The 25,658-nt window shown below is 44.1% G+C and overlaps 4 protein-coding genes across 4 annotated transcripts in view; 3 read left to right on the forward strand and 1 right to left on the reverse strand.

Moving 5' to 3' along the window:
* Positions 1-11: 11 nt before the first annotated feature.
* Positions 12-3,536, forward strand: LOC132262136 (excitatory amino acid transporter 3-like). Its single transcript, XM_059761284.1, has 3 exons — positions 12-591; positions 800-2,747; positions 2,985-3,536. The coding sequence occupies exons 2-3, from the start codon at positions 1,759-1,761 to the stop codon at positions 3,475-3,477; spliced, it is 1,482 nt and encodes a 493-aa protein (XP_059617267.1). The 5' UTR covers positions 12-591; positions 800-1,758; the 3' UTR covers positions 3,478-3,536.
* Positions 185-1,280, forward strand: LOC132262410 (excitatory amino acid transporter 3-like). Its single transcript, XM_059761682.1, has 2 exons — positions 185-591; positions 800-1,280. Exons 1-2 carry the CDS (start codon positions 185-187, stop codon positions 1,278-1,280), a joined length of 888 nt encoding a protein of 295 aa, XP_059617665.1.
* A 160-nt stretch (positions 3,537-3,696) lies between the features above and the next one.
* On the forward strand, positions 3,697-5,377 carry LOC132262753 (excitatory amino acid transporter 1-like). Its single transcript, XM_059762159.1, has 2 exons — positions 3,697-4,657; positions 4,869-5,377. The coding sequence occupies exons 1-2, from the start codon at positions 3,738-3,740 to the stop codon at positions 5,359-5,361; spliced, it is 1,413 nt and encodes a 470-aa protein (XP_059618142.1). The 5' UTR covers positions 3,697-3,737; the 3' UTR covers positions 5,362-5,377.
* An 802-nt stretch (positions 5,378-6,179) lies between these two features.
* The window catches only part of LOC132262411 (protein dachsous), a 90,626-nt gene continuing 71,147 nt past the window's right edge, over positions 6,180-25,658 (reverse strand). Inside the window, exons 5-15 of the mRNA XM_059761683.1 lie at positions 25,286-25,464; positions 24,784-25,221; positions 23,724-24,201; positions 20,932-21,434; positions 19,220-20,336; positions 16,835-17,215; positions 16,225-16,597; positions 12,133-13,259; positions 10,655-10,963; positions 9,018-9,318; positions 6,180-8,955 (exon numbers count right to left, since the gene is read on the reverse strand). Coding sequence (XP_059617666.1) covers positions 6,192-8,955; positions 9,018-9,318; positions 10,655-10,963; positions 12,133-13,259; positions 16,225-16,597; positions 16,835-17,215; positions 19,220-20,336; positions 20,932-21,434; positions 23,724-24,201; positions 24,784-25,221; positions 25,286-25,464 — 7,970 coding nt within the window. The 3' untranslated portion in view covers positions 6,180-6,191. The remainder of the gene's footprint in view (positions 8,956-9,017; positions 9,319-10,654; positions 10,964-12,132; positions 13,260-16,224; positions 16,598-16,834; positions 17,216-19,219; positions 20,337-20,931; positions 21,435-23,723; positions 24,202-24,783; positions 25,222-25,285; positions 25,465-25,658) is intronic.

Raw genomic sequence — 25,658 nt, forward strand, 5'->3', positions numbered from 1 at the left:
TGTCAATCAAACACACTCACTACTTATAAGATGATAAGATTGCGACTCTGAGATGCTGTGGCGTCATGATTAGGCACTCAAGATAAATGAATTTCCTGATTAATTACGCCAGTCGCAGTTTCAGTATCAGAGTGGAAGAGTGGAAGTTCTTAACAGTGAATATGAGTGACGAAAGAAAGAAATCATGGGTGAGAAAGAATCTCATGTTGGTTCTCACTCTGATGGGAGTTGCTGCGGGAGTTTTGCTGGGATTTTCGGAGGAGTTTTGGGAACACTTGGCGAGCGCGGAAAAATGGCCATTGGTTTTTTCCAAGGCATTCTTGAAGCTACGCTGAAGATTGTCCGAGCCGGAATGTGGATGGCCCCTTTGGGAGTGTGCAGTATCATTGCTGCGAAGATAATCGAAATTGAGAATCTGAACTTAGTTCTCACTCAGCTGGGAAAATTCATCATAACAGTTTGCATTGGTGAAACAGTTTATCAATTGATAATCCTTCAATCATATTATTACATCATTATCAGGAAGAATCACTTCAAATTCTTCGTCAAGCTATTCGATCCGATGATTACAGGATTCGCCACATGTTCTTCGTAAGTCTCACTTAAAAATCTCTTTCATTACGAAATTCAGTTAATTTTGACAGTCACTGTTTTGCAATAGACTAATTTAACACGGAATAATCTTAAACTAAATAAAAGAATATTTTATGAGTAAATATTTACCATGAGATTTTCTACTTCAGAAGCATGAGCACTGGAGTTTCTATGCAAACATTACCTCGTGTTCTCTGTCTTCTAGAGTTGCCACGCTTCCGATAACACTTCGAACTCTCAACGACCAAGTGAAGATGAATCCTAAAGTTACGAGATTTGTTCTTCCGCTTGGATGCTCAATGAATACCGATGGAGCTGCAATGTTCATGATGATCGCCTCAGCCTTTCTCGCTCAGATACAGGGCATTGAACTGAAGCTAGGTGAACTTATAAGTCTGCTGATCATAACGACAATCTTGTCCTTGGCCGTTGGTAGCGTGCCGAGTGGGCCGGTTGTCTTAGTAGCGATCATTCTCTCCTCAATCAATGCTTCTGCCGACCAAATTACTCTTCTTTTCACTGTTGAATGGTTGTTTGACAGAATTCGAACACCAAACAGCATACTCAGTGATTGCTATGCAGCTGCAATAGTCCAACATCTTTCCAAAAAGGAATTAGAGCAGCAAAACTCAGAGGAAGAAGGAAAAATGTTACAATCAGTAAAAGTAGAACAAGCCGAAAGATAGTATAAATTTAATGCGTATATTTAAACTTTCCTTTCAATATCCTTTCAACTTTTCATCATACTTGTGGCAAAGGGGCAACTTTTGAGGAAACTTAATGCTATTAATCAAATATTTAAATAAAATAATAAAAAAATGATTATTTTTCAAGTAAAATTGCAAAATAATCAAATATATTTAAATAAATCAGAGATTATATTAAAATATTTTCTGAATATTAACAAAAAAAAAGGAATCGATTCGATGAAATCGGTGCGCCTGACGCCCCAATCCAAATTAAAATTGCCTTTGACCCAGAGCCTTATTGCATTCATTTTTCAATGACACAATGAGCCCAAAGTGCCTAGTGAGGCATTGCGCTGAACTGTTTGTCTCACATACTTGTCAAAATCTATTGTAATCATATAAAATACATTAAATAATCATTTGCTTCTCACACATATGCTGATAACAATGATAGCGTAATAAATTATAACTGAGAATGCTTGATCTTACACTTTTTGGAATGAGACTTTTGTCAGTTGAAATTGTAGTGTCACGGAGAGTGGACGTACTATTTGAATTAAGGAAAATGGCTATAGACGAAAAGAAGCCATGGGTGAGAAAGAATCTCATGTTGGTTCTCACTCTGATGGGAGTTGCTGCGGGAGTTTTGCTGGGATTTTCCTTGAAAGCTCTCCATCTGAACACGGATTACATAGCGATCATCTCATATCCTGGAGAAGTCTTCATGAGCTTCCTGAAAATGATTATTCTTCCTTTACTGACATCATGTTTAATTTATGGAACTGCGAGTTTGAACATTGGTGCCAATGGAAAAATCGCTATAAGAACATTAACTTACATAATCTTCAGTTCATTTATCGCTGTGTCAATTGGACTGTGTTTAGTCGTCCTCATTAAACCAGGAGTGGACACAACCAGTGAAAGAAGCATAAGTGAAGAGAGAAATTGTTCGGCAACTTCTGAAGTGAATCTCTTGGACACATTTCTCGATCTGGGACGAAATCTCGTGCCGAACAATCTCTTCAGGGCGACATTTCAGCAAGCTTACACAGCTCGTGAACCCAAGAATGTGATTCTCTTCCGCGATGGAACCAACAGCATGGGAATTGTATTCTTTTGCTTCCTTCTCGGTGGAGTTCTGGGAACGCTGGGGGAGCGTGGAAAGGTGGCCATTGATTTCTTCCAAGGCATTCTTGAAGCCACGCTGAAGATTGTTCGAGCTGGAATGTGGATGGCTCCTTTGGGAGTGTGCAGTATCATTGCAGGGAAAATACTCGAAGTGGAGAATCTGAACATGGTGATGTTACAGATAGGAAAGTTCATAGTCACAGTTTGCCTTGGGCAGGCAATCTATCAATTGATAATCCTTCAATCGTATTATTACATCATTATTAGGAAGAATCCCTTTAAATTCTACGTTAAGCTCGTTGATCCGATAATTTCAGGAATTGTTACATGCTCAACGTAAGTTGAAAATGTATTATTTCTTTATAGTTAATATATATATATATATATATATATATGAAAGCTGCAATTTTTAATAAAAAAAAAAATAAGCACGTTAAGAACAATTCATTGGTAAACAGAAACATCGCGCTTTATATTCAAAATTAAACAATCGCAAAAAGTTCTGCAAAATTTGCATTGAAACATGATATCAGCAGTTTTACTTCAAACTCCACCTTGTTCTCTGTTTTCTAGAGTTGCCACGCTCCCGATAACACTTCGAGCTCTGAATGATAAAGCTAGGATTAATCCTCGTGTGACGAGATTCGTTCTTCCGCTTGGATGCTCTATGAATACAGATGGAGCTGCAATGTATATGATAATGGCTTCGGGATTTCTCGCTCAAATGCAAGGAATTGATTTGAAGATGGGAGAACTTGGAACTCTCCTAGTCATCACCACGATTTTATCTTTGGCTATTGGAAGCGTTCCAAGTGGAGCAGTTATGTTGGTGACAATCATACTTTCCTCAATCAATGCCTCAGGCGACCAGATCACCCTTCTTTTCACTGTTGAATGGTTCCTTGATAGGGTTCGAACGCCAAACAACATTTTAACTGATTGCTATGCAGCTGCCATAGTCGATTATCTATCTATGAAAGAATTACAGAAAGAAGTAATTGAGGAAGAAGGAGTTATGCTGCAATCAGTAGAAGTTGAAAAAGCTGAAAAATTGCAAACAATGTAATTTGCCTGATTCTTTACATTGAAATCAAATTTTATATTAAATAAATAATTCACAGATAAGCAGTATCTCATGTGAAGATTCATTCAAGGATTCTTACTATCATATGAGGTATCTTCTTTCTCTCAGAGATAAGGTAATATCTTTAATTGTCCTGGGCAATAAATTATAGCTTTAAAAGCGTCAGACTGCGTACATCAGAATAAGAATTTCATCAGTTGCATTTGAAGCGCCAGAGAGAGTGGAAGTTCTTAACAGTGAATATGAGTGACGAAGGAAAGAAATCATGGGTGAGAAAGAATCTCATGTTGGTTCTCACTCTGATTGGAGTTGCTGCGGGAGTTTTGTTGGGATTTTCCTTGAAAGCTCTCCATCTCAATCCACACTACTTGCCGGATTACATCGCGATCATCTCCTATCCTGGAGTAATCTTCATGAGCTTCCTGAAAATGATCATTCTACCACTGCTAATTTGTTGCCTCATTTACGGAACCGCGAGTTTGAACATTGGTGCCAATGGGAAGATCGCTGTAAGAACGCTGATTTACTTCGTCTCCAGTTCATTCATCGCCGTGTCAATTGGACTGTGTTTAGTCGTCCTCATTAAACCAGGAGTGGACACAACCAGTGAAAGAAGCATCAGTGAAGAGAGAAACAGTTCGGCAACTTCTGAAGTGAATCTCTTGGACACATTTCTCGATCTGGGACGAAATCTTGTGCCAAACAATCTCTTCAGGGCGACATTTCAGCAAGCTTACACAGATCGTGATCTCGAGAGTGACCAGAAAGTGATTCGCTTCCGCGATGGTACCAACAGCATGGGAATTGTATTCTTTTGCTTTCTTCTTGGAGGAGTTCTGGGAACGCTAGGGGAGCGTGGAAAAGTGGCCATTGATTTCTTCCAAGGAGTTCTTGAGGCAATGATGAGAATAGTTCGAGCAGGAATGTGGATGACACCTTTGGGAGTGTGCAGTATCATTGCGGGGAAAATTATGGAGGTGGAAAATTTAAGTCTCGTTCTTTCTCAACTGGGAAAATTCATAATAACAGTTTGCATCGGTGAAACAGTTTATCAATTGGTAATCCTTCAATCGTATTATTACATCATTATCAGGAAGAATCCCTTCAAATTCTACGTCAAGCTATTCGATCCGATGATTTCAGGATTCGCCACATGTTCAACGTAAGTGGAATATTAGTCTTCATAGTGACTTTCAGATTTCTTGATAAGATAAAAAACCAGAAGAGAAAGTGGAATGTCCAAAATAATTCCTAACCAAATAAGCTGAGAATTTACTTTTTGATTAAATATTTGCCATGAGATTTGCTATTTTAGAAACATGAGCACTGGAGTTTCTGTGCAAACATTACCTCGTGTTCTCTGTCTTCCCCAGACTTGCTACACTTCCAATAACGTTGCGAACACTGAATGATAAAGTGAAAATCAATCCGCGAGTGACGAGATTCGTTCTTCCTCTGGGATGCTCAATGAATACCGATGGAGCTGCGATGTTTATGGTGATCGCTTCAGCATTCCTCGCTCAGATGCAAGGCATTGATCTTCGAATGGGAGAACTTTTGACTCTCCTCGTCATGACTACGATCATGTCTTTATCAGTTGGAACGGTTCCGAGTGGAGCTGTCGTCTTGGTAGTGATCATTCTGTCTACAATCAATGCTTCTGCTGACCAAATCACTCTTCTCTTCACTGTGGAGTGGTTCCTGGACAGAATCAGGACGACAAACAATGTTCTAACCGATTGCTATGCGTCGGCAATAGTCGATCATCTTTCCCGAAAGGAATTGGAGCTGCAGAACTTAGAAGAAGAAGGAGCGATGCTGCAATCAGTGGAAGTGGAGAGACCAAGAAAAATAGCAAATATTTAATTTTACAATTTTCTTTTTCATTTCAACTACATTCTCGGAATTTCTTTACATTTGTTTTGTCGTATTTTGTATTTTCGTAAGTAATTTCGCTTCAGCAGAGAGAGAGTCAACTTACTGGCCGTGATTTCAAAATTAGAAACTTAACTGCCGATTATTCCACAAAACGATCTCATCTCTGTATTCGTTCTAATAACTCCGAGTATGTCGTTTAAACAGAAAATTCTTCACTATCGAGCATTAAAAAACGTACTAACTGCGCTGCTTCCTTGAAATTAACAATTAATTGGGAGTAGAATTTACAGAGATAATTATGGCGTTTTAAATACGCTTTACACAGTCTTATTTCAGTTCTAATCCATTCGCTCCTTTTTTACAAGTACTCTGACACTGCACTTCAGATAATACTCTCTCGCTGTTATGCTATAGTTATTAGAAATTTCAGCGGGGACTATGTACAAATTAAACAAATAAATTTGAATCCTACTTTGTTGGACTAATTAACTTATCTCATTACTGAAGGCACATTGTTATTTACAGACCTGTGTAGATTCGAATTACGGCAAAATTTCTTTTCGCACTTGTTTTCGCGCGATCTGCGTGGGCGATTTGCTGACTGGTGAGAAGGAGGCACGCCTAATAAATATTGATCATCAAAATAAAATCCTCCCGCGGCCCACGCAGAAATACTCTAAGAAACCTATCTAGATTATCTTATAGACAACAGACACAAATCTTGCTTAAACACAAGACAATTAACTGGGGAACTCCCTCTCGTCCACCTGCGGAACACAGCCTTTCTGGGGGTGTCTCGGTCACTCTCTCCGGTCAACTCAGATGCGTACCCTCATTTCCGGATCGAGTGTCTTCCTCTGGATCGGCTGTGGCTGGTGCTGCGGCAGGGACACCATGTGATGCGATGTGGACAGGCCAGAGTTCACATGGGGCGAAATGGAAGGCGACCTAGTGGCCAGTGGACTGAGGGAGGGCGAGAAACTCGGCGACATGGCCGAGGAGGTGCTGAAGCCGCCACCGGGAGCATCGTGGCTGATCGGCGATCGCGGCAGGAGGTACTGATGCGCCGTGAGGACAGAGTGATGGCCAGGTCCTCGGCTTGGCAACACCGGCATAGCATTGATGGTTCTCGGAGCGACGTTCGTGAGCAAGGGCGGCGGAATATGCTTGGCAGCATGCTGCAGAGATCCTTTGCTCTTGGCACTCGACGCGCCGCTGTTTCCACTGTGCACAGACAACGTGTCATCCTTCAGGCGGGCGATCTCGCTGAAGACATGCGCCAGCGGCTGGTACTGCGGTCCCCAGTCCAGCAAGTAATCCCAGTTGTAGCTGCCCGTGAGCTCCTCTTCACTATGTACAATGGAACTCAGGGACCCATTCATACTGGGTCCGGTGTTGCCACCGCCAACCACTGGTCCATCCCCGAAGCCTCCCATCACCATCACATGATCCACGGCAGCCCCTATACTGCCCGCAGTTGTTGCAGCTTCATCGGCACTGCTCGCCCGGTCGCTGCCGCCAGCAACATCGTTGAGCTTCGCATAGATGAGATTCGTGATATCTGACTCTCCGCCAGGCTCCTCATCGAACATGTTGTGCAGACTATCGATGGGCAGTGTGTGGTGCAGAATGGCATCTTTGGCACTCCCCGGACCTATACTCTCCGAGCAATGTCGTGAGGACGTCGATCCCGCTCCGTTTGTTGCCGGATTGTCAACAATCCCCAATCTTGCTAGGTACTCTTGAGTATTCTGCACAGAAATGCCAGACAGCCTGCCGTCCACATCGTTCGTCCTGTGCAAGCCAGTGTCTCTCTGCAGAGGTCCCTCATTGATCATCCTGATCTCTTCGTCCTCTCCATCATCCCCATCTTCCGCACTTCCTCGCCCACTCGATCCCGACTGCTCTGATCCCGACAACTCAGACGTTGTAGGGGCTCCGGAATTAGAGCTCCCCGTGTGTGGCCCATACGGCGGAATCTCGTCGTACTTCGGCGGAGCAAACTGTCCGGTAGTGCTAACTCCAGCAGCATTCCCTCTTATGGGAATCGTGTCAAAAGCCGAGGGATCCACATATGAATTGCTATTGCCAACAGTTTCTGAGCTCAAACTCGGCTTGGTCACTTGCTTGTGTCTTCTGTTGCGCATGTGGAGGAAGACAAACACCGCTGCGAATGACAGTATAACCAGGATTAAAGAGATGAGAAGTCCCAGAGCCCAATCGGCCAGTCCACTGCCGCCGGATCCAGAGCCTGAATTTCCAGTGGCCGAAGCAATGTTCGTTGCAGGATCTGCTGAAGGATCCAGCGCAATCTCCACAACAGTCATGTTGGTTAAGGAACCTTGTCTGCCTGAACTTGCCTGAACCACAAGACTAATGTCTCTTCCAGCCTCAAGACTCGCTGCAACATTGTCCACCTTCTTCTTCACCATCACAGCGCCGGTGGTGCGGTTCATCTTGAAGTAGGGATGATGAGTGGAGAGTTGGTAGATCACTCGACCATCGGGTCCCTTGTCCCTGTCGGTGGCTGTGACATGACCCACGACATAGCCAACGGGAAGGTATCCAGAAGACGGAGTGGCCAGTATGAAGCGATACGTTCTCTCCGTGAACTGAGGGCTGAACTCATCGCGACTCTCAATCATCACTCTCACCCTCACACTCGCCGTCTTTCCGCCAATGTCCCGAGCCTTGATCGTGAACGTGTATCGATTCTTCTGCTCATAGTCAAAGATGGCATTTGTGTTAACAACTCCTGTTTCGGGATCCACTTTGAACAGCTTCCACGACTCATCAATGTCCGAATATCCACTGGCGGCTGACGAGACTATCGTGTAGTTCACCTGGCCAAAGACACCTTTATCCATATCCGTAGCCCTGGCCGTGAACACGGACACCCCTATGGGCTCATTCTCACCAACGAATTCCAAGTATTCCGATACCGGGAACTTCGGTTCATTGTCATTCTCGTCAGTCAGTTGGATGCGGAAAGGCTGAAGACTGCACAAGGGCTTGATAGCACTATCACACGCTCTAATTACGAGATTGTACTCCGACTCTCCAGTGTCATAGTCCAATTCGTTGTTAACAAACAGCACTCCCGACACCAAATCAATGGAGAACATTCCCGAATCATTTCCACTCGTGATGTCATAAACCACCTCAGAATTTGGTGAGCTTTCCAGATCCGCATCTACAGCCTGGATCTTGGTTATTGAGTGCCTCAGCGTGGCTGCCTCGCTTATGGTGGCTTCGTAAGTGGCAGCTTGAAACACTGGCACATTATCATTGGCATCATCCACTGTTATGAAGACGTTTATGGCCGTGGAATTGTCATCTTTCCGTGTGGGCTTCCCTCGTTCACACATCATCAACCGCAAATGATACAGATCCGTTTCCTCGCGATCCAGCGTCTTCACAGTTATTATAGTAGCTCCAGGATTGGTGATCTCAAAAGTGCCATTGTCATTCCCAGAGACAATCTCCAAGTTCATCAAACTCTGGGCATCAATTTCTGGCAAGTCTGGCGGTGATAGGCGAATAACTGCAGAGCCCCGTGAGATGTCTTCCTTGACGCTCGCCCTGCGGTCGAAAGAATGATTAGTTCATCATGAATCGATCATAGTTCAATGCTATCAACTCACCGATATTGATTCTGCATAAACTGCGGTTTCGCGTGCGAATTGGAGTTCACATGAATGCGAACAGTTGTGGTGGCTGTGAGAGGAACACTTCCCGAGTCCGTGGCCACAATGGTCAGATGAATGTCCTCGCGCAAGGGTTTGGAGATGCGCGAAGTGTTGGCATAGAGAATACCAGACGTTTCCCCAATCCTAAAGCCAGCGATCAACTTGGCAATGGAGTACCTGATCTTGGCATTGACCTCGCTGTCGGCATCTGTGGCATTCACGGTGAGGATCTCCAATTCGGCATTGTTGACTTCCTCTGCAATGGAACGATCGCACACATGATGAGAACTGCATGTTTGGACAGTTTGATGTGATATGGAGAGATATTGAGACAGTCCAAGGCGATTGGACTGTTTATTGTGTGGTTTGGGACAAGAAGAAGGAATTATTGATGAATGTGATCATATGTGATCAAGGTCTCGTGTCAAATTACACTCGGTCTGCTTCTGCTAGATCAAAAGTGTGTACACCTTGGTGTGTACATATGAAGAGAATAGAGCGAGAGGGCAAGGAGACGAGACAATGGTCGCGGCTGTTGGATGTGATTGACTTGGCAGGGTCATTTGAATGATTAACACTCGAGCATCTGCATATTTTCTCACAACACCTCATACCGGTCTTCTAGTGAGAGAGAGAGCCCTATTCATAGGGACAGAAACAGTGAAGGGCGCGCAGGAAAAAGAAGAAACCAATCGCCAGTGACACCATACGATCGCGCCCATTGTAACTGTCACTACCATTTAAAGACTTCACCTTTTGGTCGTCGAACAATCGAACATGAAAATACAATTGCACATAATGTGGAGTGCATAAGTGAATCCCTACAATAAATGCAGCAACGCGATTTCTTCAGGATCAAACTCACGCAGTTTCTCATCTTGTCAACATTTTGAACACCACAGAGATTCTGTGTGCCGCAGAAAAACATGCGGATTGTAATTTAATTCCAAACAACTCATCTCACTTTAATTTGAGGTGCGCTGTTTCACTCTCTGCTATCATAGGGTGTGATTTTTCATCAATTGCATACGCAATGCTCGTCGAGATGAGCCACTTTGCGTCGTTAATACCCTTCTTCGTTGACACATCAGCTATTATTAATGCTTCTCTTCTCTTTTCTCAGCATTTATGCGATTAATACCGAGAAATTCAATCGTTCTCATCGCAATCATGCTCAGATTTGTATGTTATAGCTGACATTGAGATCTTTTCAGTGAACCCACACTTTAATGTCTCTGGGCATTGGAACTCTTAGCTTCTATCGATCATTCTATAAAATTAAAGCAATAAAACATAAATTCGAAAATTATTGTGCAACAAGATTTTCCTAATCATGTCGATTACAAGTTGTGTTCATCTTCAAATCGAATCGAATTTCGACCTAAAACTGTGCCGTTTCGTAAGGCTTATGCACTTAGAAATGATTTCATCAATTGGCTATTGTTCTCGCCAGTGAAAGAAGCTACCAATTGCAATCACTCATTCATGGACGTCACAATGCGAGGATTTGTCAATTTAAGCACGATCTCGGGAGCGCAGAAAGGGTGATCAAATCGCGGGCATGAGTGGCAATAAAGTGTGGATCAACTCACCGGGCAGTGTGGTGTGATAGGCCGGCTGCTGGAAGATTGGCGCATTGTCGTTCTGATCTGTGACACGGATCGTGAGGGTTGTTTGCGCCAGGTGTGACGTGTCGGACGCACTGATCTTTAATTGATACTCCTGTCGTGTCTCATAGTCCAGCCGCTGGCGCAGGATCACTTTGCCACTGAAGCGGTCAATGGCGAAGATGTTGGTGGTGTCGGGATCGGAAGCCTCGTCGACAAAGCTGTACGTCAGAGCGGGATTGGTGTCCACATCATTGGCCGTGATGGACGTCAGCACTGTTCCCAATTCAATTCCTAGGCGCGAGCGTGGAAAAGAGAGAAAAGAAAGGCCATCAATTTACTGTGGCGCGCACACGAGTTGGCGAATTGACATGCCAGGAAGATGTAAGAAGGCAATAATGTAGCAATAAATCACGGAACGGTCCATAAACTCATACACCTCGACACTGTCCCACCCGCAGAAATCGAAGGCTCATCGTATGGCAACGATATCATCTTCCCCAGCTCCACCCTGTGCCCCCTAACACATCAGCCAGAGCGGCTCTGCGCGAGCTGATCGTGCCTGTAAACGCTGAAATTGCGAATTGACCTGTGACCCGTGAAAAATTCATCATAACACCGCAAATATTTATGTGTATATTTCCTCCTCTCCTCAGTGCACACATGACTTTTATATGCAAAAATGCACCTCATTGTGCATCCATCCTAATACAATGTTCCACGCACCGGCAAAATATATTGGCTGTGTGGGTTGTGCTTTTGGCTAAATGACCATCAATAAGCGAATAAGACAAGATCGCGCGAGGAAGTGAGGATCAACGTGTGGAAAAAAAGACCGAAAAGCGGAGCGCACGAAGGATTGTGTATCTTTCAATTTACGAGAGTGTATAATCGAAATATTGCTTTTGAATTACTTAAATTGCACTGCAAAAAACCGATCCAAATTCGTCATTTAATGTCAAAACCGGTCAAAACACTCAAGTATTTCTCACAATTTAAGGTAATAACAAGAAAAGCAGACAGAAAATAGATCAATTTTCTTGTGTGAGTAATTTAGTGTGGATCATCGACTAAACAATTTCGTAAAAAATGATCACAGAGGGGAAAAGGAGGTGAAAAAGCCTCTCATAATTCATATATAAATTTGGTGGAGAAACCGGTTGAAGGAAATTGCGCGCCCGAACGATAAAAGCGAGAATATCAGGAGAGTCATTTAAAGTGTAAAGCAAATTCTCGTCATTTTCTCCCTTTTGCTTTTTACCCATTCTCCATTCTATGAGAAATGTATGGCATAAATAAATAAATTATGATTAATTTTCTTTTAAAGTATTCTCCGGGTGTTTCGGAAACCGTGTTTTGCCTTTCAGTTTTAATTAAACTAAGCCACAAATAGCGATTTCTCTCCGGGTGAGAATTGAGCTCATACCGGGTGGAATTCGCAGCATCTCGTCATGCGGACTCACCTTCGCTCACGCTGATAACGCTGTGAGGCGGAAATGTGGGTTGGTTGTCGTTCACGTCCACAATGTGCACCTGGATTGTCGTTGTGCCCGTCATCTGTGGCACCCCTTCATCCGTTGCGATCACCTTCAATCGATACATGTCCCTGATTTCGCGATCCAGCACGATGTTCGTCTTCACAACGCCACTGAACGCTGGTTCGATGATGAAGGCGTTGTCATGATTTCCGTCCACGATGTGGTACAGGATGCGTGAGTTCGATCCTTGGTCGGCATCGTAGGCTGACACTTGCATCACGAACGTGCCCTTGTTGTTGCCCTCCCACACGGCCGCTGAATACTGATGCTGCGTGAATCTGGGAGCGTTGTCATTTTCATCCACAAGAAGCACCTTCACCTCACAGTAACCATACAGCACGGGATTACCCTCGGTTCTCGCCACTGCGATCAGCTTCAAGCCCTTCGGATACTTCTCAAAGTCCAGCTGATCCGCATTGTGGATCTTGATCTCATCCGTTGCCGGATCGATCGTGAAAGCTCCATCCTCGTTTCCACTCCCGATCTTATAAATGATTCTCTGACGTCGCCCATCACTTCGAACGGCATTCAGCTGAACGACAGATTGTCCAGAGACCCCATTCTCCGGCAGTCGAACAACATAGGTGTCATTCTGGAAGCGAAGATGTGGCGTTCCCGGAGGAACATCACCAACTTGAAGTTCGATAAGTCCGGTGGCGGTCTGTGGAGGATTTCCCTTGTCCCGAGCGATCACTTCCAGATGCAGCAGCTTTCCATTCTCACTCGCCAAACTTTGAGTAGCGCTCAGAGCGCCTGTGTTGGGGTTTATCCGGAACTTTCCGTTTGTCGCATCATTGATAAGACTGTAGAGAATCTCACCATTAGTCCCTTGATCGCCATCTGTCGCCGAGACTTGCAGGAGAGTTTGTCCGGGCTGCACAAAGGCCGCCACGTGACCCTTGAAAGGATATTTCTCAAACACTGGCTTGTTGTCATTCACATCCTCAATGATGATCTGCACAGGGACTTTCTGGGATCGCGTATCATACTTTCCGCCGTCAGTTGCTACCACCATGAAGTTGTAGATGTTCTCCTTTTCTCGATCAAAGAGCCTGAAAGGAGAAGAGATTGCAATAAAGTATTCAGTTTATGCTAAATGACTAGATAAGACGTTTCCCTCACACATTGATTTAGTGACTAATGACCGTTCAATGTTGACAGAATAACTTTAACTACATCAATTAACTGTTCAAATGTCCCTATTCACCACAGAGGAAGAGTGGCAAGCTCTTATGTGGCAGAAACATGGCTTAAATTTCATCCACCGTCCAATTGACGGCACATCGTATAAACACTTATTTATGCAACCATTTAAAAGGCTGTAAAAGGATGATATCGTATTAATATATGAAACACCAGCACACATAAAATTGCCTTCCATCTCACTTTCATGCACAAATAGCAAATAGTCTCACGAACAGCAACATGAAAAGGCATATCATTCATATTAAAGGGAATTCTACATAGTATGCAAATTGTTCTGGGCCATTAAATGCTTTATAGAGATGCAATGGAATTGATCCTTCATAAACCGGCAAAGTTAGCCAAACTCTCTGACCCAAGAGGTCGTTTTCTCAGCGCATTGCCAGCGACATTCCCAGCCACTCAGTGGGAGTTTCACCTGCTCTGGTAAATTCCTCGGCATTGTTCATATTAATATCGGCGGACAATGGCGGGCAGAAAGGTGAAAAACGTCCTCCGTATGACAAATTGTTGCATTTAAATAATAATATAGAAGCAAAAGCACAGGGATTCGCTCATTTGTCTCTCTGACTGTGTATGTGATATTTTGGTCTTATATGCCGAGTATTTATCAGGCTTAATCACATACGAATCGGTGTCTCCATAGGCAAAATAGACTCTCCTTCTGAGCTTCAGCTCCCAAGATGACTACGAATGGGAGTCACCGGCAAATGCCACCGACTTCTTTGTGCTCATTCTCGGCGACTAATTGTTCGCTGTGATGAAAGTGACATGCAACATAAAATTGGCTTGTTTATCTGATGAAGGGACTCTCTTAAAGTGAGGAGAGTAGATTCTGACAATATTTATGTATATGCAAAAACGCCCAATGATAGTGCTCATTGTTCAACGCCACACTTTTTATATCCCTCTCAGCATTGGAGGACGCAAGACAGTGGCTTTCGAGACGATCTGACAAGAGGATATATATCACGTTGGCTGGGCGAAGGACAAGAAAGTGAAATGACAAGCCACATGGCTCGCTTGCAAGAGAGAATTGGGATTCCCAGTGAGCCAACGTGGAATGTGCAATCGGCATCCTCATTTTTGTGATCACGGAAATTCGAGAGAGCTCGCAAGAACACAACTTCCCGCGGTTCATCAGCCAATTTATGTAAATGATGATGAATTTTCGGTACTTGTGGTCGTGCTATCGACTAATTTATCACTCGTATTCGCCTCTTGTTTCTCCCATGCATAACGGACCAAATCGCGGAATACCGAAGAACTCCATCGCAAACATTCTGTGCAACAAGCGTGATTTTCTTATTACAAGTTTACGCGCATCTGTACCAAAAATCACATTTGGCCAGTTCAATTCCAATTGCAGCTTTCTTATTTCCGATACTTTATTGTGCTGAGATCTTGGCGGAGACTCACTTCCGCACCTTCGCGAGCATTGGATCTCAGCGCGGTGTAAATTCCCCACGAAAGACGTGGGATGAGATGATGGTTGAATGGCATAAATTGTTGATTTTAGCACCTGAATGTTTATTCACGAAAACATCGATCTCAATCGCAAAAACCGTCTGAAGGAGCCTCTCATGAAATTTGACTCCGAAGAAAGTTTCAAGATCTCTTTAGGAGCGATGCTGATGAATTACATATTGAGAGGAAAACATATTCATGAAGCGTTTTATTTTATGGATTTCACGCGACAATGGCTTTTAAATTGCTGAAGGATTGAGTTTCTTGAGCTTGAAATGCCCAAATTTTACTATTATCTAATAGTGGATAGTATTTCCAAATCTATTAGCGCCCATTTTCGGAAATTCCGCCGAAGATCTCTTGATACTTGTTCAATTCAAGAGACCAAAAAGCATCCCCACATAATGCCAGACGCTGGAACCGAAAGACAAACGGTCCAGCAATAGGAGGCTCTTTGACATTGGCACAAAGGGAGAAAATAAGCTGCCTCCAATTCACCATTCGACGTCGTCGCTTATTATATGCAAATTACGAAAAATGCCATTCTACAATTTTGGCAAAAATAAAACGCATGTAAATGCATTCATAAAATAACTTCACTTTAACGACAAACCAAAGCGATCGCCGACAATTTTACTTCTTCATTTTTTGTCCCATTCCCAAGTCACTGATCGTCGACTTTTTTCGCGACGTTATGCCCTCCACCGCCTCCCCTGCCCACCCCAATTCCCAGATCATTGTTCCATTCGCTTTGCGTAATGGCAGGAAAAGGCGCGCACACTGTCTTGCTCTCTCCTCTACGGCATTGTCGAACTGCCGGGCTGAATATTTATTTAATTATCTTGATAAAGTCGCGGATGCGTCTTTTGAGGATTCTCACATCCTCCATCCCATGACATGCAGTGACAGACGCTGGCTTCTGCGTATTCTTCCACGCAATCAAATATCAATTCTCCGATATTGCCTACACCGATACAGAATATACATCTTGTCTTCTCATCAATAAATATTCCAGTATATATATTTATTGTCAAGTGATATTTCAAAAGGCGATTCGTTTAATTTCGTGAGATTCCTCTCTAAACAATTTTCTACGCTCTCAGCTTCATTCGTGATTGTTTATTACAGATGTAATAAGTATTTCCAAACTGTATGTTTTAGAGACATGCGAGGGAATTTCTATTTTTGAAACTTGTACTCATATCAAACTTTTGATGATAGCGCACTTCATCTTGTGGACATGACAATGGAAAGTGTCTTGAATTGTGTGCATAATACGCCAAAATTAAAGGACAACAGCCAAAAAGACACCGAAAAGTATAGGAAAAATGCAAATAAATAACTCACCCTGCTGTCGTTATAAGTCCACTCCGATTGTCAATGCTGAACAGCCACTGCGTCTCGTTGGCCAGCGAATAGACGATCCGGGCATTGATGCCCAAATCCACGTCTGTGGCCCGCACGGTGAGCACTGATGTGCCGATGGCCACATCCTCGGCGATCGTCGCAATATATTTCGACAATTCAAATCGTGGATCATTGTCATTTTGGTCCTCAACGGCTATAGATATATTGCACGTGCCATGATATGCGATCGGTGAGCCGCGATCTTGGGCTGTCACTTGAATTGTATAGCGCGACTGGACCTCGCGATCCAGCGGACGGGCTGTTAATTCGCCCGTGTGCATGTCAATGCTGAACTTGTTGCCGATATTTCCACCTGAAGAAGAATTTTTTGTGATAAGCGTCCCTGGCAACATCTAATAATATCGTCAATCTCCTTTATGACACTCAATAAAAGGTCACACAAACACGCAGAGTGTGCGAAGATCGCGTGGAGTAATATAAAATATATGATGGAATAGGAATGGAGGAGATGTTCTAGCTACAGAAACACTTTTGTGGCTTTTCGCCATGTTAAATGATATGCGGTGCGTCATAAAAGTGCATTGCATACCTGTAATGCTGTAAATGATATCTCCATTGAGTCCTTCATCCAGATCGGTGGCCACGACTGTGTGGATGACGGCCAAATCGCTATTTTCGGGCACTCTCAGTGGGTAACACGATCCAGGGCGGAACTCTGGGGCATGATCATTGACATCAGTCACCCTCACCACGATGGTGGCGACGTCGAATTGCCAAGTGGCCGCCTTCCCGCCGGACGACTTGACTTTGCTGGCTGAGAAACTGGACTCCTTCACGTACACCGGCACTGTGTACATGTCCTTAGACTCACGATCAAAAGCGCCCCGTGTTGTGATAATTCCGCGGATGGGATCCACAACAAAGTGATCATCGGCCACTCCATTTGGTATCTCAAAGGTCAAATTGCCACCTGAGGAGAGAAGAGAGATGATAAGTCGGAGATCGTGAATTTATAGAGTGTGTGAGCCAAGCCAATTATGGCATCGAGAGCGCAGATGCTAAATAAGCCCTCCAGACAGACTTTTAGCTGGGCGAAAAAAGGGTACATAATCAGAGTAAAAAGATTGAGCAAAGCGTACACCCAAAATCATCTATGCATGTGCCTTCAATCGTACGATCCATTGATCTTCGATATTCGATCTGCAAGATCGCATCGTGGGTATGAAATTTTAGGCTACTTTTTTCACACACGCAGCTTCCCTTTTTCGGCCACGCCACGCAGTGTGGATGCGATTTTTCTGGCTAGGTACATTACCTCTCCTCAGCCTCTCATTCACGTCTTATGACCACAAACCGCACATTTGCTACATGAATGAATGGCTACGTCAGTGTAAATTGAAGTCTTCAGCACTAGATGCAATACTTTGGAATGTAATCTAAGTCAATTTCTGTCCACTCGGAGATGCGATCGACGCTGATCTCGCCTTTCCCTCTGCGCGGACCCTCTTTGCTCTGTCTTTCGACATCACACGGCGCACAAAAAACAATGGACCAATATATTATGGGACCTGTTGAAATTCAAGCCGTGCGTACTCTTCCCGCGGACTCTGGGTATGAATTCAGAGTCCAATAATTTCATCGTGGCCGTTTTTGCTCGCCCAGAGACGTTTGTTTTGGGCATATCAAGCCAACTAAAGGGGCTCCGAGACCACTCTCAAAGACTTTTCTTCTGTCGTAAAAGTAATCTATACGTAATCTTTTTTCCTCTGTGTTGGTGATACTTCATGAATAATGGCATCCCAAGAGGATGATCATAGCGAGAACCAGTTTCACCACTGTTGTCAAACCTAATCTCGCGATCACGTGAAGATCAGCCTCCCAGAAAGTATTTCACTGTGCGCGCAAACTATGATTTTTGTCAAATTGTAACTCTAAAATCGATACGGTTTCTAATTATACGAGGATGATCACGAGATGCTATGATGATCAGCAAATTGACTGGCTTTCTCGTGATAGGCGATCGATATTGATCTCGCGGAGAAATTCGTCTGTGAATATATCTCGAATGGGAAATGTCTGGCGGGCAGTGGACACCAGATAGAGATCGATCTTGAGAGGAAGGGATTAAGCTAGAAGAGATTTATAACTTCTGAAAAGTTAGATAATTGAAAATCGGTGTTTTCATCTTCAGTTCTGTTATTGTTCGCGATCGCTCTGTGAAAGACTCTGCAGAACGGTCATCGCGCGAGGGAAATTGAAAGAGCGCGACTCACGAAGAGGGTTTTCATCTCGCTGAGAGACTTTTATTCCCTCCATTATATTACATAGTTGCTCTGTGATATGATTAGTGCTGAAGACACTCTCTTTTATACGATCTGTCTGTATAATGCAGGTTAAAATAGCAGCCATATTTAATAATTTGAGAATAATTACTCGCCAAGAAATGCATCGTCTCTAATCGTTCGGAATGCTGTGTGCTGTCGAGATCGTCGTCTTCTATTTTACCAGATATTAACACACACTCATTTATACAGAATTTACCTCTCTGCTTTTTTCTACACTTATTTCACCTTTTATATGCCATCCCCGCAACCAACTACAGAAAACAAGAATGCGGCCAAAGAATGGAAGTAATGTCGGATCAAAATATGAAATGAAGAATTATGAAAATCGCTTTTCATGTACAATTTCGTCTCAATTGCCTCTTTTTTACATTGTAATCTTGCTCTGAAAGGTTCTATATTAGCCCAAGAGGCTTGTCCACATGTTGAGAGATTTTTACTTGCACTCTTATTCCCTGCCTGACAGTTGATATCTTGCGAGATATTTTGCTGCCGTTTTGTGTCTTCAACTAATCAGAATCTAGCCTTGAATCTGACAAAAATCTGAGCAAAGGTTTGATGATATCAACGTCAACACTCTGACTTATAATCCCAACCATAATTCCTTCATTATTACTTTGTTTTGCACTCACCATTATCAGGCTGGAATGATTTGGCACCCACTCGCGTGACGAAGCTTCCGGACGGAATGTTCTCCGACACATTCACGTGGTAGACGGGTTCTAGGAAGCGCGGTGGATTGTTAGTAGATCCTTGAATGACGATCTGCAGAGTTCGACGATTTTCTTTGGGGATCGGAATCCCTTTGTCGGTGGCACTGACGATAATGTTGTATTTTCCAGCATTTCTTCCATTGGTGGCATGATGAAGATGCCTAGCTGACGATTGATGGCCTATGATTGGCTTTGCCAGAACGATGTTTCCACTCTCAGAGTCAATACTGAAGCGTTCATCGTCGTTGCCACTGACGATGCTGTAGATTACGCGGCCATTATCACCACTGTCTGCGTCAACGGCGACTATATGAGTGACTAACTGGCCTACAGTAGCTGAATCGCTGAGATAGATCACTTCTCCGTCAGACGAAGGCAGGACGAAAGCAGGGGCGTTGTCATTCACATCAGTCACAGTGATCATAGCTGTGACTGAAGTATTTCTGCGATCACTCACGATCGTAGCTTGATCAGTGGCCTGGACGACAAGGAGGAAGTTGCGACAATTTTCAAAATCCAGCGGCTTCAGTAAGGTCAGACTCCCAGTCAGCGGATCCAACTCAAAAGTTCCAGCCTCCCCGGGAGAATGCTTGACCATGTGGTACTGAATCTCGCCATTCACTCCCTCATCGGCATCGTGGGCAGAGAAGTTGTAGACAACTGATCCCACACTCGCGCTCTCTGCGATCTCAATCGTGATTGGATCCGTATGCCAAACTGGGCTGTTATCATTGACATCTACAATGTCCACTCGCACGGTGACGGCTGAGCTCTGAGGATTGTTGGAGGCGCTCGTGTCGAGAGCTCTGATCTCCAGTCTATATTCACTTTGCTGCTCACGGTCCAACTTCCGCGTGACGATCAAGGAGCCCGTGTTGCGATCCATGTCAAAGGCGCCATCCACAACATCAGACGTAATGGACGTTAAGGTGTACGTGATGTAGAGACTATTGCCGGAGATGAAATTGTCGGATTCCGAATGATCAGAGCCACTAACGGAGCCCACAACGTGACCCACAGACACATCCTCGCGAACCTGCAAGACAAAAGACTCGCTGTATTGACAGTAAAGCGCCGAAAATGTTGACCAAGAACTTATCGCAATCATCTCATCCCCAGCAGTGAGCAGGAGCTTTGTGGGTAAATTACATAATTTCGCTCACTCATTTTTTGTACGTCTCCGGCTTTATTTCCGCCAAATAATTGCGAATTTATCAGAGTAAATGGATAAAATCATCACTTGACTGATGAGCAATCTCGGCAATCTCTCATCTTTTGGCCTGGCTGTCTCTATAATTTTGCGCAATAACTCAAAATCAATCAGCAATCTTCGAACCCATGGCGAGAGGGAGACAACAGCACAGGAGATGAGAGACAATGTAGCATTGAACTGAGCAATTTCTGGGCTCGCGATTGGCAAAAAAGGACCAGCCGAGAAGAACGAAGAAGATGGAGAAAGACGGCAAAAATATGTGAGCCGTATTCGGTGGGATTGCAGAAAAAGTGCATTCCGCACAAGAAGGGATTTGCAGAACGCGAAAAATGTGTGACTTTGCGTATTTTGTCAATTGTGCGAATCACTTCGATGACAGCAATTAAAAAGCATGAGGCAAAAAGGGTGACTCACTCACCTTGAACAAAAGGCTGGAACTCGTGAATGTGGGACGATTGTCGTTCAAATCCAGCACTTCGACCCTCAGAAGGCGCACCGTTTGCTTCGGCGGCTTCCCTCCGTCTGTCGCCGCCACGGCTAGGCGATAGATGCTCTTCTCCTCGTGATCCAGCGATGCCCGCGTCTTGATCAGTCCCGTCATAGGGTCGATCGAGAATAGTCCAAAGCCGTCAGAATCTCGACCCTTCAGAATCGAGTATGACACGGAAGCATTGTATCCGTTGTCCCGATCAATTGCCCGGATTCTGACCACCTCAGTTCCCGGCGGCTGCTCCTCACGCACACTGACCACATCCTCCTGAGGATCAATGATGTCCGGAGCGTTATCGTTGACGTCAGTGACTAGGACGCGCACTGAGACTCTGCTGCTGCGATAAGGCGTACCTTGATCGCGAGCTTCGGCCACGAGATCATAAGACGATCTGGTTTCCCGGTCAAGAGGCTCGCGGGTTATGATTTCACCTGAAAGAAGGAAGACAAGCATGTTTAAAAAACCGATTGAGAAGGGAATTTTACAAGAACACTTGTTTAATCCGTGAAATATGAAATAAATTGATATAAAATGAGGTGAAATATTATTATTGTAAAAGGACCGTGAAATCTACATTCTCAATTCAATTCTTCATTTCCCGGGGAATTTCTCACACCTTCATCTCTAGATTCCTCAACCGTCTGTCTGTTGCATTTCAATTGGTTCGTGTGGCACAAAACTAGAAAACAGTAACAAATCGCAAAAATTTGCTGGCGAACAGCAACGGATGAGAAGGGCAAGCGCTAAGGTGAGCACTGTGTGCAGAGATGAGGCAGGGGAGAAAGAGGGAGAGATTGCTGAATCACGATTCAAAGTGGAGACAAGTGGTGCAATTATTAAAATACATGACGGACAATCACGTTCAATGAATGCGGTAGGGTTGAGGCTCCAATTCACGCAATTCTCTTTGGCAAAAGTACTGGGTCGCCTTTGTACATCTCATTCTCTCACCCAACACGCTGAGGCGCAGAGCTTCTGTAGCAGGAAATCAATTTAATTAATAGCTGCCTCTTGCGTATCAAATACAAAGCCTATGATAATGTGGAAGTGAAAAACGCTGCCAAAATTATCACCTTCCATGCAATTTTGCGATTCTCCGTTGCTCTCTCGCGAGTTGGGCCGTTTCCGATCTCCTTTGCTCACATGTCTCGAGATCACAATCCAAAGGAGGAACTCACTGGCAAAAAGCCGAGATTTTGACCTTATTGTTGAGTGTGGGAACTCCATTCGTTCCAAATTGGAAAAGTACAATTAATTTGTATGCTGCAATTCAGAGAATCTCTCTTCTCTGTGGCAAAGTGAGTGATTTTTGGAAATAGTGAAAGAATATTGCATGCGAATTAAAGTTCCTATGCAAGACTTCAATGCTGGAATCTGCACACAAATGCCGCTCTCAGTTCTTGTTGCGCTTTTCATTACCATTCATCTACTCGTGAAGGCCATTAATTACATTTTTAAAATAATATTGCATTTGTTTTGCATTCCTTGTCTTAATTATGTGTTTCCATTCTGTTGCCAAGAACGCGAGAGAGGGAGAAAGTGAGATCCTCAGCTCTCTTCTGCTGGACTGACCATTCTCAAGCCCATCTTCAATCGTCTGTGTTAAGCGAATGCGCCTGATGTGCAATACTATATGTTGCCATTGAATAAAGGGCAACAACAGACTGCGGACTCAACGTGATATATTTATAGAAGTGCGATGAGCATTGGGTCAGCGATTCTCAACCTTCGCAACCACCATCTTAGGAGCATTAAACAATAGGCTATTCTCTCGTCATATTTACCAAAAAATTTGTCATAAAATTCCCAATTTAATTGCTCAACGGCGCAATTGTAATACTTGAAATAAAGGAAATAAAATTTTGAAGGTTTGAAAGATTCCAGTTTGATGACCTAAAAATCACGAGGTGCTTCATTGAAAGTTCGTCAAAGGCGCATTTCACTTTTACCAGCTGAGATTTATTTAAATGTCATCGATGGCATAAAACAATACCCGAAAGTGCAATTAAAATGCAAAACAAGCCTTTTTCTCATACATAACATCGGTGCGAAAGAGATTTCGCAGACAGCCAGAAATCAGAGTTTTTGCTTTGGCAGGTCATAATTTGGGCAATTGTAAAAATCACTATGGATTGTAGTGTTTGGCCACCCTACGCATTGTCTGGAGGCGTGTCAGCGCAATAAAATCATGCAGAGTGATCAATGAGCACGATCTGTTGGGTGCAAATTGTGTGGAACTTTCACATTCACGCGATGCCAATGAAATGTCAATAAAATTATTGGATTTATAAATGAATTTTATGGGCGAAATCAATTAATGAATATATTGCATAATTGGCCTGCGGTGTAATTGAGAAGCACTGGTGGACCGAAATTAGGAAGATTCTCGCTGACTTGCGCTTGTGGATGCTGGAATGTCCGAGGGGAGTTCCTTTTGTTGCTCAACAGAACTCACAAAGCCGCACTCGGTTTAAATAGGGAAAATTAATCGCTCTCACTTATTACCGTCGACGAAGGCATTTTTCAGGCCGAACAATGGCGATCGCGAAACTAAATCACCCACTCTTCTGCTCATGCTCGCCCATAGACAGGCAATGCATTGCCCACAAATTGATGATCATATTACACTACATTGTATTAATTTCTATAAATCGCCATCCGCCAGTTCACGCCACGGACAACTGGGAGGAATGTCTTCAAGGGTTAGACTCATTGCTCACCTGTCATGGGATTGACTTGGAAGCTGGTATTGCTCGGTATGAGCGTGTATCTGATGGCTGCATTTGCATCCAGATCGGCATCCGTGGCGACCAAGAGGCCAACAATTGCACCCCGACGCAGATTCTCCTCCACGCTAAACTCATAGTTGTCACGTGAGAAGCGCGGATCGTTGTCATTGGCATCCAGGACATTGACAATGACACGTGTTGTGGCCGTGGCCGCGGGTGTACCGTTATCAGTTGCCACAACAGTTATCTCATACCGACCACGTGTTTCACGATCCAGCATACGGTGCAAGTAGAGCCATCCACTGTTGGGAAAGATGCCGAATACCTCACTCACATCCTCGTCGTATCGTGAGGCAGTCGTTTTGTTCTCCAGATGTGCAATCTGATCACCGCCACCGCCACCAACAATACGGTATGTGAGTCGTGCGTTGTTCCCAGTGTCCAGGTCAACGGCGGCGACCTGCAATATCTGCAATCAGACAGCACAATATTGATCAATTATCATTGGTGCAAATTAATGTGTAAGGCTACAATTTTTCGAGCAGACGCTCTTCCGCTATCACCTTATGCGGCTGCGTGATATAAACTAATTGATTTATGATGGACACATTGCCGCGAGTCTCATGTAATTAAGGATTCGAAATTGAAAAGTGCGATCTGCAAGATCACGGACAGATATGTGTTACTGGTTCAAAGGTGCTGACGTGAGAGCGGCAGAAGGTTGCGGGAAAGCCGCGGTGATTGAGCAAGGGCTATAATCGATAAGTATCTATCACTTGGATGCCTGTAAATTATAGGGCTTCATAAAACTTTACTAGCTGAAGTCAAGCTGAATTTGTGCAAGATGCGACTTTCTCTTGTATCCAACACGGCGAACGCCAATGTCCAGTGATGCACAATTGAAAATGATCCCTGTAGACACTATTGGACACCATCTGCAGCACATTGAGTCAACTCTAATACACATCACATGACCTTAACGGATGTGCAGTGAAATATTTCAATGGAGCATCGCGCTAGTCTATTTCCGACTTTTCTGCAATTCACATACCTGCGAATTGATGGTTGTCGATTCGGACACTTTAACGGTGTACTCATTGCGCTCGAACACGGGTGGATTGTCATTGACATCTTGCACCTCGACCAGCACCGTGAGATTGGCGGCCAAGGGAGGTTCGCCCGAGTCCGTGGCCGTCACGATCAGCGAGTGCCTCTGCGTGGTTTCGTAGTCGAGGTGGCGAGAGAGGGTCAAGTGACCCGTGCGTGAGTCGATGCTGAAGAGATTCGAGTCACTCTGACCCGAGTCCCCGCCACTCGCGATATTCGACAGCCGATACGTGACCACACCGCTCTTCCCGGAGTCGCGGTCGTGGGCATTGGCGACGTACAGCGGCGTGCCCAGCTCAACATTCTCCGGGACAGAAATCCTAACTGTGCTGGATTCAAATTCTGGCGGATTGTCGTTCACGTCTTCGATGTCAATGTTAACCTTTGGGCAGACAGAGAAGTGAATTGCAGACTCCGTCTCTGAAATTTGCACACAAACCACTCACCTGAGTGTGACCGTAGACCGGAGGATCTCCGCTCGTGGCTTGGACATTGAGCAGAACCTGAACTTTGGACTCATGATCCAGCGGGCTGGCGATGCGGATGTTACCAGACACAGGATCGATGCTGAAGTAACCATCAGGATCACCTGAATAGATTGAGTATCGCACAGTGCCTCGACTCCCTGCGAAGTTTGAAGAAATTGATTACTTTCATGTAAATTAATGGCACTTCACATCATTATTTATTGTGCCCAATTAATTCCGAGTCTCTCTTTTGGCCAGAAATATTTTAACAGCAGTCAATTGGAAGGTGTCAAATGAACTAACTATATACACAATTTGTAAGAAATCTACAAAGTCAAACCCTTTCTCATGA

This window comes from Phlebotomus argentipes, unplaced genomic scaffold, assembly GCF_947086385.1.
Source record: "Phlebotomus argentipes unplaced genomic scaffold, Phlebotomus argentipes genome assembly contig_15, whole genome shotgun sequence".
Classification (NCBI taxonomy): Eukaryota; Metazoa; Arthropoda; class Insecta; order Diptera; family Psychodidae; genus Phlebotomus; species Phlebotomus argentipes.